This window comes from Cervus elaphus, chromosome 11, assembly GCF_910594005.1.
Source record: "Cervus elaphus chromosome 11, mCerEla1.1, whole genome shotgun sequence".
NCBI classification, from domain to species: Eukaryota; Metazoa; Chordata; class Mammalia; order Artiodactyla; family Cervidae; genus Cervus; species Cervus elaphus.
Window position 1 is genome coordinate 55,586,526 of NC_057825.1, and position 14,435 is coordinate 55,600,960.

The 14,435-nt window shown below is 54.4% G+C and overlaps 1 protein-coding gene across 1 annotated transcript in view; it reads left to right on the plus strand.

Annotated features, from left to right (window-relative positions):
* The first annotated feature begins 939 nt into the window (after nt 1-939).
* Nucleotides 940-14,435, plus strand: part of ATOH8 (atonal bHLH transcription factor 8) — a 41,304-nt gene continuing 27,808 nt past the window's right edge. Inside the window, exons 1-2 of the mRNA XM_043917794.1 lie at nt 940-2,038; nt 13,815-14,006. Coding sequence (XP_043773729.1) covers nt 1,271-2,038; nt 13,815-14,006 — 960 coding nt within the window. The 5' untranslated portion in view covers nt 940-1,270. The remainder of the gene's footprint in view (nt 2,039-13,814; nt 14,007-14,435) is intronic.

The window sequence follows — 14,435 nt, forward strand, 5'->3', positions numbered from 1 at the left end:
ACAACAGTCCTGGAGACACAACTGTTACTTCCATTTTACAGATGAGGAAAAGGAAGCACAGGGAGGTTCAGTGACTTGCCCAGTGTTCCTCAGTTTGTCAGTGGCAGAGCCGGCCAGGAAATCTGCCTCTAGGAGCTATTCTGCCTCTGTTATTAATAGTAATAATAATCAAAGCTTCCATTGGACTGGTCCCTCCCATGTGCCTGGGGCTTAATTTCTCACAGCCATGCTGTGATTTAGGCGTTGATGTTCTCCGAATTTCTCATTTCATAGATGAGTAAATCCGGGCTTAACGGGCAGCCTGGGGTGAGCTGACTTCAGACTCTCACAGATGCTGCGTCGAAATCCGAAGCTTCCACCCTGATCGGCCTCTTTAAACTCGCTGCGTGACCGTGGGAAAAGCCCATTCCTTTTTGGAGCCTCAGTTTCCCTGTCGCTTAGGCTTTCTGCTCCTGGTTCCCCTTTGCTCCAGCGAGTGACCCAGAGAATGGGACTGCGGTGCAGGGGGCCCTGAGGATCTTGGACAACCCCAGAGCCTTCCTCCTCCCCTCAGCCCCCCATGACCTCACCCTCTTCCAGAAGAAGTCGCCATACAGTTTCTTTCTCGCCTGGCAAGCTGGGGTAGGGTTGGGGGGAGGGCTGGACGTGGAGGTGCTGGGTGCGGAAGGTCACCGAGAGAAGAAGGCCTAGCTCCATTTGGGGAAGGGCCCAAGGGTCTAGAAGCCACGTGCTCGGGAGCAGACTGTCCTGCGGGAAAAGAGAAGCGCCCGGGACTCGAGGAGGGGGCGGGGAGGGAGAGTCGGAGGAGGCAGGTTCTGGGCAGAAGGGCTGGGGGTGGGGGGAGGCAGAGAGCACGCGGACAAAGGAGGCGGCCGGCAGCCCAGCTGTTTTGAAAAATGCTTCCTGTTTCTTTAAAGGCGCTCGCGGCTCGGGCGGCCGGGGCTGGGGAGGCGGCGGCGCTGACTGATCTGGGGAACCGGGCTTCTGTGTAAACTGAGGCTAAACAAACACAGATGGAGCGCAGCGGGCGTTCTCCAGAAACGCTGGCACGGCGGCAGCGACTTCAGATGACACTCTGAGCGCTCCGGGAACGGACAGCCCGGCGGCGCAGCTGCCCCGGGGCGAGGAGGAGAAAGGGAGGAGGGAGGGAGGGAGCGAGCGAGCAGGGGGAGAGCTGGCGACTCCGAGGCGCTGAGCGCGGCGGCCGCCGGGGCAGGCGGGCGCGCTTCCCGGGCAGCCCCACGCCCCTGCCTCGCGCGCTACCCGCGCCATGAAGCACATCCCGGTTCTCCAGGACGGGCCCTGGAAGACCGTGTGCGTGAAGGAGCTGAACGGCCTCAAGAAGCTCAAGAGGAAAGGCAAGGAGCCGGCGCGGCGCGCGAACGGCTATAAAACTTTCCGATTGGACTTGGAAGCGCCCGAGCGCGGCGCCACCGCCACCAACGGGCTGCGGGACAGAACCCAGCGGCTGCAGCCAGTCCCGACCCCGGTGCCAGCCCGGGTGGCGCCGGCCGTTCCCTCAGGTGGGGGCGCGGACACGGCCGGGGACCGCGGGGGCGCCCGGGCGCCGGAGGTCTTGGACGCGCGGAAACGCGGCTTCGCCCTGGGCGCAGTGGGGCCGGGACTCCCCACGCCGCCTCCGCCGCCGCCGCCGCCTCCTGCGCCCCAGGGCCAGGTACCTGGGGGTCCCGAGACACAGCCTTTCCGGGAGCCGGGCCTGCGTCCCCGCATCTTGCTGTGCGCACCGCCAGCACGCCCCACGCCGTCGGCGCCCCCGGCGCCCCCGGCGCCCCCAGAGCCCCCGATGCGCCCCGCGCCCCCCACGCGCCCTGGGGAAAGTTCTTACTCGTCAATTTCACACGTAATTTACAATAACCACCCGGATTCCTCCGCGTCGCCTAGGAAACGGCCGAGCGAAGCTACCGCCGCCTCCTCGGAGATCAAAGCCCTGCAGCAGACCCGGAGGCTCCTGGCGAACGCCAGGGAGCGGACGCGGGTGCACACCATCAGCGCAGCCTTCGAGGCGCTCAGGAAGCAGGTACCGGTTCCCAGCCACACATCCTCACTGCACTTGGGGATGACTGCGGGAGTGGGTGGGCAAGTGGCGGGGCGGGCGGGGTGGTGGGACTTTAAGGAGGGTGAGGGTGTGGATTAAAGGGCAAGTAATCCCCGCCCGGTCGGTCCCAGCGCCGAGACAGGTATGGGACAGCCTGGGGCAAAGACCTTTGCCACACATTGGTATGGGTCTTAGTTTGCAAAGTGGGGATGAAGTTTCGAGATCTCTGGCCCTCTTTACTGCCACTTCCATCCCCTTTGGGGTGACCCTGTCTGCGAGTCTGACTTTAGCCCTCATAGTTCACTTTTATGGCAGCGAATATTTGTCTCCCGGAGGCCCTTGGGGGCCGTGAGGATTGGAGAGGGGAAATGTGGGAATCTGTCTCCGGTGGGTAAGGGCGAAGACCCTTTTTCTGGCAGACCCGGAATGCTGCTGAGGGGTGGTCCTGATTTTGCCAGAATATAAATGTTCCGCCTTCTGGGGGAGCCTGTCGACCCCTTTTTAGTCCCCGCCTCCCGGCAGGGTTGTCCCGGCCCTCAGGTTGCCTACACACCCTGCAACACCCCCCGCCCCCCCCCCCCCCACCACCACCACCTCGGTGTCCTTAAGGACCCTGGCTATAACCCTTCCCTGGGAATTGGCTGGAGAGAGTCTTTCCTGGAGATTCCCCTTTACTGCTGACCTTCAGCGCACATGGAAGAGACAGGTCGGCTGAGCAGGGAACTGGTTGATAGGGGATCTTCAGAAACTAGTTCTGAAGTGGGTTAGGGGCTTCTTAGTTTAGGGCAGGTGGCAGCTGTCCTCACCAGACACTGCCTTCTGGGGGGGGGGGGTGGGGAGGAATATTTGTCCAAGAATTCCCTGTAGTGGGGAGTGGCAGTTTTACAATTCCACTTAGACAAGATTGAGACTGCCCGGGAGTTCTAGACTGTTCATTTTCATAGAGCAAAGAGAGATCTAAGAAGTGAGTGGTAAGTGCCCTCTGCCTCCACCTCACACAGGGCATGGGGAAGGTTGAGGGGGTAGGTGGGTGTGATTGGTTTGAATAGTCAGGATTTCTGCTTGCTCTGCCGCTGACTTCCTGTGTGACTTCAGGAAAGTTACTCACCCTCTCTGGGCTTTAGCCAGTAACAAAGGATTTCAGAAAATATGATATTTTTGGATGACACTCTCTCTGCTTCCTCCTGTGAGTGGGTCGGGCAGTGCCTGTATTCATCCCTGGGAGAGAAATTGAACTCCTGGGAAAAGAGGCTCTATGACTTTTGAGCCAAAGTGTCTCACTTGGGAATGGGTGAGCTGATTGGTCAGTGAAGTGGAGTGGAGTGGAGGGGTCAGATAGCTGTCACAGATAGTTGGGACCCTGGGCAGTGGGCCAAATGGAGAATTCAGTCTCACCTTCAGGTAGCAGCCTGCTACCTGCCCCTCAGGATGGAAGGCTGAAATGACAAAGATATGCCTGTCCACCTGCTCACCTTGAAGCTAGGAAAACCCCTCTGATTGGGGAGGTCAGGTGCCCAGAGCATCACAGCTGGTGAGCAGCAGGACGGGGCTGGCACCTAGGCCCTCTGACTGCCAGCTCCGGGTTCTTTTTACTCCTCCAGCTGCCTCTTTCGATGCTGAGAAAATATTCATAGTCTTGTATGCTCAACTGCATCTCATTTGTCCAGTGGCTTTAACTTCTTTTAGTAATAAATTCCATCTTACCTGATCTTAACATCCCTGTCAGTTGGATTAACTTTCCACTTAATGGAATGTAAAACTGGGGCCCGGAGAAAGAAGGAAGAGGACTCTTCCCAAGTCACCTAGTGGGTTAGGAAAGATGATAGAAGTTTCTAGAATGCCCGCCCGGCCAAATGCTTCTCACAGTGTTGGCTGTATCAGTGTCATGGGCCCCCCAGCCGGACTTGCAGTGTCATTTGTAGTTGGAAGATGGGCAGACACAAGCCTGACTCTCTGAGACAGGATTGTTAATCCTGCTTTCCATTCACTTCTGCCCTTCTTGTGGGAAAGTTCTGTAGAAAACGGACAAATTCAGGGAGAGAGTGCGTGCACACACACAGGTACACACAGCTGTGTGTATACACGCAATCAGTACCCGTGCTCTTAAGCACACACCAAGTGCTTGAACAGAAACATCCACTCCTGTTTGTTGCCCTCCTGGCCCAAAGCATCTGTCCTTTCCCCAGAAAGGCTGCTGTCCGTTATCTGGGAGCAAAAGAAATCGCTAGGGCACTTCTGGTCCCCAGAGCCCAGGGCCCAGGCCACACTCACCACGTCCACATCACACAGCCCCTGTCTGATGGGGAAAGTCCTGTGTCCTGGAGGCACTCCTTCCTCCTCTGGACCTCAGTTTCTCTCCTGTAGAAGGTGTACATGTGTATACACACACACACACACACCCATCCATGTGCGTGCCCCTGTCCAGACAGGCTGTGGCTCTGGATTTAGGCTTGGTGGTGGTGGTTTAGTCACTAAGTCGTGTCCGACTGTTGCGACCCCATGCGCAGTACCCCTCCAGGTTCCTCTGTCCATAGTATTTTTCCAGGCAAGAATACTGGAGTGGGTTGCCATTTCCTTCTCCAGGGAATCTTCCCGACCCAGGGATCGAACCCAGGTCTCCTGCACTGCAGGCGGATTCTTTACCAACTGAGCTACCAGGGAAGCCCTTGGATCTAGGCTCAGGCTTGACTATTGGAAATGGGCCCCTGCGAAAGAAGCGAAAGGTGAGAGTCTGGTTCTGCCTGAAATGAGACCTTGGCCATTGCAGCGCTGACGTCCGTGGTGGGACTGTGACTGGTCTGGAGTTCCGTTTCCCTGACCAACTTCCTGGTACAGTGAAAAGAGTATGAGCAGGGAGTCTGGAGGCCGGCATTTGAGTCCTGTCTCTGCTGTATGCCTCTTGTGTGACCTTGGACAAGTCATTTTCTCTCTGAGCCTCAGCTAATGAAACTGGAAAATGGTGATAAAGCTTACTTCATACACAGCTTCTTTGCAAACATCGAGTGAAGAAAGGAAGGGAGACCGTAGGAGGAATGAACCTTTCTCGAACATCCACAGTGTCCTCAATGCTGGGCCAAGGACTTGACAGATGTAGAAATAAGAATCCTATAATCATTTTCTTAACAATCATAGAAACTGCCATCAATCTGTGGCAGCAATCAAAGCAACTGGGTTCAGTCACCCAGTCACGTCCGACTCTTTGTAACCCCATGAACTGTAGCATGCCAGGCTTCCCTGTCCTTTGCTATCTCTGGGAGTTTGCTCAAACTCATGTCTGTTGAGTCAGTGATTCTATCCAAATATCTCATCGTCTGTCACTCCCTTCTCCTCTTGCCCTCAGTCTTTCCCAGCATCAGGGTCTTTTCCAATGAGTTGGCTCTTTGCCATCAGGTGGCCAAAATATTAGAGCTTCAGCTTCAGCATCAGTCCTTCCAATGAACACTTAAGGCTGATTTCCTTTAGGCTTGACTGGTTTGATGTCCTTGATATCCTTTGTACTGGGTCCTGGGCTAAGCGTGCTATGTGTATTAGTTCATTTAACGAAATAGGTGTTGTCCCATCCCTACCCCCGTTCCACCCCCATTTCACAGATGGTGAGACTGAGGTTCAGAGAGCTTCTGTAAATTGGTGATGGTCTCCCAGCCTTTGGCTGCCACACCAGGCCTCATGGGTTTTGCACTGCATATCTCCCTGACTTGCCATTTACTAGGCTCCAGGGTGCATATGCCGTTATCCTTGCAGAATCTGGATTCAAATCAGTCAGTGAGTCGCTCCAAGGCTCAGAGTCCTACCAGCCTGGTGATCTCCCTGGAGCTGTCCACCCCCAGCACAGGGAAGCGCGCCAGTCTCCTGTTTTGTCCAACCCACCATATTCTCAACCAGGGAAGGAATGGGGTAGGAGGCTGCCTGGCCATAGAAGTGCAGGTGGGGGAGAGAGAGGCCCCCTGGCAGGAGGGTGGGGGGTGGGTATGCAGGGCAGATGGTCAGGCCACATGCCACCAGCCCAGCTGCGTGGGGCCCTCCCCGCCGCCTCATGTGAAGGCCATGTGTGTACAGCTGGGCCCGGTCCATGTGCGGGGCTGCTCCGGGCCAGGTGGGAGGGGTTCAAGGGAAAGCCTGGTGTTGCTGGGTGGGGGAGGGGAGGGGCCCGAGCCCGTGGGCCTCGGCCTTCCCTGACAGAACCTTCTGGCTCACAGGCTGTGCTTGCCCACAGGGCATCTGCTGTGCTTGCAAGATTTCCTCTCTCCCAGAGAAGTGTAAAGCTCCTCAGTGCTGGAGGAATGGCACTCTGGCCAGGCAGAGGCCTGGATCAGCAGGGCAGAGCCCTCAGGGCCTGCTGAGGTGCCTCTTCATAAGTGAGAGTGTTAGTCCCTCAGGCTTGTCCGACTCTCTTCGACCCCATGGACTGTAACCCGAGAGGCTCCTCTGTCCATGGGATTTTCCAGGCAAGGGTTCTGAAGTGGGTTGCCATTCCCTTTTCCAGGGGAACCTTCCCGACCCAGGGATCGAACCCAGGTCTCCTACATTGCAGGTAGAGTCTTTACTGTCTCAGCCACCAGGGAAGGTGCCATGGTCTCCTGTGGAATCCTCCACAAGTAAACTCAGGGTGGCCCAGAATGGGGCATGAGAATGGCACCCCCAGCCCCGCACCTCTCTCACGCTCAGACTCCCTAGGATGCCAGGGGGCCATGGCAGCCTGTGTCTCACTCCTCAGGGAATGAGGGACAGGCCTGCTTGTGTCCAGGGGGACAGGAGTGACAGAAGCCTCTCTCCGGCTCCCTCTCATCCAGTCACCAGGGCAGCTGCCTTTTGAACCTCTTTGCAGGAGGTGAAGTACCTTACCTGGCCTTGTGGTCATGCATATGTAGTCCCACCTTCCCACTTCACAGGTGAGGACACTTACAGAGGTGGAACGAGTGACCAGGCTTTGTCCCGTCTGGCTCTGGGCCAGGGCCCATAAAGACTTAAGCCCAGGTTTTCAGGGTTCGGCCTCGTTGCTAGGAGTCAGGTTGGGATTTTGTTTAGACGGAACTTGACAAGGACCTCGAACAGCTCTATATGGAGAGACTTCACCCCAGAGAGCCAGCACTCCCTGATACGAGATGATCAGAGAATAATTTCAAATGAATCAGGTGCTCGGCTGTGTGTCGAGGACACAGTGATGCTGGAGCTCTGTGGGTCCAGAAGCCTTGGTGGGCATCTGAGGATGGGTCTGAGGAGTGGGTAGGAGTTGGCACAGAGGCAAGAGGGATTCCAGGCCGCCCCTGCATTGGCTGGTTGGTTCCTGGCTGTGCTTGTCTGTTGCCCCTCCGAAGGAAACGGCAACCCACTCCAGTATGCTTGCCTGGGAAATCCCATGGAAAGAGGAGCCTGGTGGGCTGCAGTCCATGGGTCGCAAAGAGTTTGGCATGACTAAGAGACTAACACTCACTTACAGCCCCAGCCCCTCCCTACATCTGCCCAAGGCGATTCCATTCTGAGGCAGCAGGTATTCTCATGTCCATTTATTGGTGAGGAAACTGAGTCCCCTAAGCTTGTGGCCCTGCCTAAGCTCATGTGGATGGCCCAGAGTAGAGTTAGGTCCTCAGCATCTCAGGCCAGGGTCCTTCCTGCTTTCTCCCACTTGTTGGAGCCAGAAGAGGGTCTGGTAAGTAAGTGGGATGGAATCTCTTAGAGGTATATGGGACCTTGAGAAAATCCCCACATGTGCTCTGAAGCTTAACAGTCTTTTAAATCTTTGTCTGTGTTGGGTCTTCGTTGCTGTGCACGGGCTTTCTCTAGTTGCGGTGAGTGGGGGCTACTCTCTAGTTGTGGTGCTCTGGCTTCTCATTGTGGTGGCTTTTCTTGTTGTGAGCACAGGCTCTAAAACACAGGCTCAATAATTGCGACCCATGGGCTTAGTTGCCACAAGGCATGTGGGATCTTCCCGGACCAGGGATCGAACCCTTGTCCCCTGCATTGGCGGGTGGATTCTTAATCACTGGACCCCCAGGGAAGTCCTAAAGCTTAACAGTTCTTGTGGGTTGAGCATCAGGCAGGTTCTTTTACTTTCTTGGAAGTTTTGCTGCCTCAAGAGTTGCAGCCAACTGACCCTGCTGCCTCCTTTGGCCTTGTCCTCTGAGCAAGCTGAACAGATGACTACTGTGGGCTTTCCTGCAGGTGGTGTGGTGGCTGGGCTCTGGGCCTTATGTGGATGCTCAGAGAGGTAATGCAGTAAGGCTGGGATCCCATGAAGTCCAGAACTCTCCAGCTTCTGCTCAGAAGGGTGGGCTGCCCACCTCCACACCATATAGATACATCCACTTTAAAAAGCAAAGACACCACTTTGCCAACAAAGGTCCGTCTTGTCAAAGCTATGGTTTTTGCAGTAGTCCTGTATGGATGTGAGAGTTGGACCATAAAGAGAGAGCGCCAAAGAATTGATGCTTTCCAACTGTGGTGCTGGAGAAGACTTTTGAGAGTCCCTTGGACAGCAAGGAGATCAAACCAGTCAATCCTAAAGGAAATAACCCTGAATATTTATTGGAAAGACTGATGCTGAAGCTCCAATATTTTGGCCACGTAAGGGACAGAGGAGCCTAGTGGGCTGCCGTCTATGGGGTCACACAGAGTCGGACACGACCGAAGCGACTTAGCAATAGCAGCAATGGTGCAGAGCTGACTCATTAGAATAGACCTTGATGCTGGGAAAGACTGAAGGCAAGAGGAGAAGGGGGCGAAAGAGGATGAGATGGTTGGATGACATCACTGACTCAGTGGACATAAGCTTGAGCAAACACTGGAAAAAAGTGAAGGACAGGGAAGCCTGGCATGCTGCCATCCATGGGGTTCCAAAGAGTCAGACATGACTTAGTGACTGAACAACAACAAGATACATCCACTGGAGAAGGGCATGGGAACCCACTACAGTATTCTTGCCTTGAGAATCCGGTGGACAGAGGAGCCTGGCAGGTTACAGTCCACAGGGTCACAGAGAGTCACATATGACTAAAGTGATCTAGCACACACACGCGCAGATACATCCACATCCCCAAGCAGTTGCTTCTGGCTGGAAAGAGCTCAGCTAAGGTGTGAGTTCAAAACCCAGCTCGTCTTTCATCAGCTGAGAGATACTGGAAGTGCTTAAACTCCCTGGGCATCAAATACCTCTCACAACAGCCATCCTTTGCTTGGCCTTAATAGATTGCGAGAAACAGCAGGGGGTGACCTGGTTCCAGCAGCCATGAAGGGTACACAGATGTTATTCCCACCTTCCAGATAAGAAAACTGAGACTCGGAGAGGTGAAGGTACCTGTCCAAAGTCACATCCTACTGTTTGGGATTCAGATCAGCTCTTTCTGCCTTACCTTGACCTTGCAGAATCAGATCTGCATTAGGCCAGGGTGCTCTGAGCCGAGTTTTTTGGGGGACCTGGTTGCTGCATCCTGGGACGTGGGCATGAGAAGGACCTGGAATTAACCAGATGAGCTGAGGAGCACCCGTGCTGGAGAGCAGGAGGAGTCAGAGTCAGCTGCCAAAAAGGATCCTTGGTGTCCCATATACAGTCACCTCAGGCAGCAGGAGCTCAGAGAGCCTGGTGGCCTTCCTGACTGATAGATACACAAGCTTGTAGCTCCAGTCAGGTCTTGATGAGTGACCTTGGGCCCAATATGTCTCTTCTCTGTTTCCTTGTGTGTAGATGGGGTAACAGTCTTTATTTGGGGGGATGTTTCAATGGGCTAAAACTACCTATGAATAGTGACCACAGGGCCAGGTAAACAACCAGAGCTCAATAAATGGTTTTCTTGTTAGACTTGGACTTTGAGAGAAGCAGTGGGGCAGATTGACAAGTCTGGGACAAAACTGCTCAGAACTTGGCACGGGAGCTCCTAGGTTGGCCTTGACCTCATCTGTTGCTCTGTGGTCCCACAATGACCCTGGATCCCCACGAGCAGATCCCTTCTGAGAGCCCTGCTCCCGACTGGGCTGCTCCTGAGACCCCTGCCGCTGTCTCAGGACCCCCAGGAAACTTTTTGTCCCACAGACCTTGTTTATTTGTTCAGGCTGATAAGCAGGATTCTCTGGACTCTGGTTGAGAACAGGCAAAGTGCATTGCTCTGCAGGCCTTTTTTTCAGATGGATTTGGTGGCGTGGTCAGAGCTCGGGGGTGGGGGGCAATGTATGGGAGTTGGGGGAGTTGACAGTCCCTCTGTTTTCTCCCTGCCCCTCCCTGGGTTTCCTAGCCTGGTGAGGGGCAAGTCCATGGCTGCTGGAGGATGTTGGAAGGTGACTGCAAACCTCATCTGGGCCCTGGGCTGTGGTCTCAGGACCCCTGGAGGGGGAGGGCGGGTAAGGGATGAGCAGGCGCTACTTCCTGGCTCCAGATCTCCTGCTTCTTACCCTCTCTGGAGCCCTTCTTAGGAGACTGCCATACTCATGGACATAATGCCCCTGACGGGCAGTGTAGCCCATGCGCCGTCTCCTTTAGTTCTTCCCACACTGTGAGGCCAGGCCTGTTAGTGATATAATGAGGACAGCCAGGCCCAGAATGATCATGTCTCTTGCCCAGGGTTTGTGGCTAGAGCCAGGAGTTAGCCCAGGTGACCAAAGGATGTACAAGCTTCACCTCCACACCAAACAGCTAAATCTTCGTTCTTAGAGAGAGAACAGTTTTGGAGAATTTCCTGGTGGTCCAGTGGTTAGGACTCTGAGCTTGTACAGCCAAGAGCATGGGTTTGATCTCTGGTCAGGGAACTAAGTTCCCTTAAGCCACACAGTGTGCCTTCCTCACAAAAAAACAGACAGAGGGGAGAGCATTCATTTGTTCATTCAGTCCCTCGTTCAACAAATCCTTTGGAGGCCAGTGATGGGCAGGATCTGTGTTAGGCTCTGCATACAGAGACTTTCCCCCGACAGCTCATAAGGAGACTGACCATTAAATGAGTCACAGTCATCAGGGGTTAAGAACAGATGGGGGCGATTAGAGCACCATCAAGGGCAGGTACCCGTAGCCCCTGGTGTAGGGCTGGGGGCCAGGTCAGGGAAAGCTCTTGGGCACGGTGAGCTTTAACATGGGCTCCATTTGTGGATGCATTTAAAGTTCTCATCTGAAGCAACTCTCTCTCTCTTTTAAAAAATTAATTAATTAGGTTGTGTCGGGTCTTAGTTTCATCCTGCAGGATCTTTTGTTCTGGTGCGTGGACTCTGTAGCTGCAGCACAAGGTCCCAGTCACTCCAAGGCAAGAGGGATCTTCATTCCCCAACCAGGGATCGAACCCATGTCCCCTGCATCACAAGGTGGATTCTTAACCACTGGATCATCAGGGAAGTCCCTGAAGCAGCTCTCTTGTTTATGCTGTCTTGATCACAGCACTGTGGACACTGGGGGCCAGGTCATTCTTTGTTGTGGGCACATGGTAGGATCCTGAGCACTGTAGGACATTTAGTAGCCTCTCTGGTCTCTACCCACTAGTGATGACCAAGAATGTCTGCAGGGCTTCCCTGGCGGTTCAGTAGTAAAGAATCCACCTGCTGATGCAAGACACACAGGTTTGATCTCTGGTCCAGGAAGATTCCACATGCCGTTGGAGCCACTAAGCTCGAGCACCACAGCTACTGAGCCTGTGCTCTAGAGCCCAGGAGCTGTAATTGCTGAACCCACATGCCGCAACTAGTGAACCCTGTGTGCCCTAGAGCCCATGCTCCTCAACAAGAGAAGCCACCACAATGAGAAGCCCATGCACAGCAACTAGAGAGTAGCCCCTGCTAACTGCATCTAGCGAAAAAGCCCAGGCAGCAATGAAGACCCAACACAGCCAAAAATAGATAAATAAAACTAAAAAACATCTGCAGACATTGCCAACTGCTGCTGAGGGATGATATTATCCCTGATTGAGAACCACTGGTCCAGAACAGTGCCTCATGTGTGTGTTGAATGATCCTGCCATGGGGGCCCCATTCACTGTGAGATGAGGGTTAGTCAGTACCCGGTATCAGTGTTGGGGATGAATGCTGCATATAGCTCCTGGAGAGCCATAGGGAGGAAGATGCCACAGCCTTGGTTGCTGGGTATACACGATTAGCCATTTAGGTGAACGACGCATCAGAGCAGCTCTATCAGTTAGCACCTATCTAACCGACAGGTGGACTTTGTGGTGACATCTCCACATTATGGGGGCTTCCCACATGGCACAAGTGGTAAAGAACCTGCCTCCCAAAGCAGGAAACGAAAGAGACTCAGTTTCGATCCCTGGGTTGGGGAGATCCCCTGGAGGAGGGCATGGCAACCCACTCCAGTATTCTTGCCTGGATGGAGGAGCCTGGTGGGCTACAGTACATGGGGTTGAAAAGAGTTGGACATGACTGAAACAACTTAGCATGCACTTTCCATGTTTCCACACAGAACTGTGCTGCAGTCCACATAGCTTTTTGCTCCAGCAGTGGAAACATTGATGGACGATGTTAGAGACTCCATCTCTTCACCTGATGCAAATCACTGTGCCACTTGTGATTATCCACTTGCCACCTGATATGAAGAGCCAACTCATTGGAAAGGACCTTCATGCTGGGAAAGATTGAGGGCAGGAAGAGAAGGGGGAGACAGAGGATGTGATGGTTAGATGGCATCACCGACTCAAAGGACATGAGTTCGAGCAAACTCCCAGAGATAGTGAAGGACCGGGAAGCCTAGCGTGCTGCAGTCCATGAGGTCACAAAGAGTCAGACACGACTGAATTGAGTGACTGAACAAGTCAATGATGAATGTCAAGGATGTCAAGTCTGGTTGGAGCTGTACTTATTAGGCACCTGTTGTATGCCCAGCAGCTTCCCAGGTCCAGAGGTCAGAAAGAAAAAGAGAAAAGCATAATCCAATCATGTATGGGCCTCCCAGCTGAGCATTGGCACTTTCCTCTGGTCTGTTCTGAGAGTCTGGGTGCTTAGCTCTGCTTTGATGTTAAAGCATCCCTCTTTTTAAAAATTAATTAGTTAGTTAATTTTTGGCTGTCCTAGGTCTTTGTTGCTGTGCGCTGGCTTTCTCTAGTTGCAGCGAGCAGGGGCTACTCTCTAGTTGCAGTACACGGGCTTCTCATTGCGGTGGCTTCTCTTGTTGCAGAGCACAGACTCTCGCCACTTAGGCTTCAGTGAGTGCGGCTCACCAGCCCTAGAGCTGAGGCTCAGTAGGTGTGGTACACGGGCTTGTTTGCTCCATGGCATGTGAGATCTTCCCTGACCAAAGATCGAACCCATGTTCCCTGCGTTGGCAGGTGGATGCTTACCCACTGTAGCACCAATGAGGTCCATAACCTCAGTCTTGAGAGCAAGTCCTCTGATGGTAGAATCCAGTTATTGTTTGTTGCCAGACCCCAAGTGTCCAGCAAGACAGGTGTCCCTGAATGAGAGAACAGACTCTCAGAGCAAAAAACATCTGTTCTGTCCAAGATTCCTTCTCAGGGAGCACAGGTGATGGAACTCTGTCCCAGGGGGAAGCTCACTGTGCTTCGTGATTACTGACGTTTGGGCAAGAGCCGAGCCTGGCTTCCCTCCTGTATAGTCTGGGAACGTGGATGCCCCCCAGGGGTTGTGTGTGGGTGTAAACAGCAGGTGATTAGAACAGGGAATAAAATCCAGGTGGAAAGATCAGACAAACCACCTCTGCCGCCCGACCGTTCCCTCCCCAGCAGCGGCATGAATGGCCCCACACCTTCCTGGCCAAGGTGCCCCCTGGGCCGGTTCTCAGCAGAGACCGGGCAGCCCCTGCTGACGCCTTCTCACCCACCAGGTGCCGTGTTACTCGTATGGGCAGAAGCTGTCCAAGCTGGCCATCCTGAGGATCGCCTGTAACTACATCCTGTCCCTGGCGCGGCTGGCCGACCTCGACTACAGCGCCGACCACAGCAACCTCAGCTTCTCCGAGTGCGTGCAGCGTTGCACCCGCACGCTGCAGGCCGAGGGCCGCGCCAAGAAGCGCAAGGTATGTGCCAGCTGTGCGGGCAGCAGCCTCTGGGGAGGATGGGGAGGTAGGGACTGGAATCCAGGGCGCCTCTTACTCGTGTCCAGAGGCTTCCAAAGGGACCAGCGAGACCAGCCTCTTGGAGGTTTGCTGGGATTCAGGGCTCCTCAGGCCCCTGGGATTGTGTGTGACTATATTCAAGGGGCTTCCCAGGTGGTGCTGGTGGTAAAGAACCCGCCTACCAATGCAGGGGATGTGAGAAACATGGGTTTGATCCCTGGGTCGGGAAGATCCCCTGGAGGAGGGCATGGCAACCCACTCCAGTATTCTTGCCTGGAGAATCCCAAGAACAGAAGAGGCTGGTGGGCTACAGTCCATGGGGTGGCAAAGAGTCAGGCACAACTGAGCAACTTAGCACACAGCACACTGGTAATGGGGCTCCTGGGTACC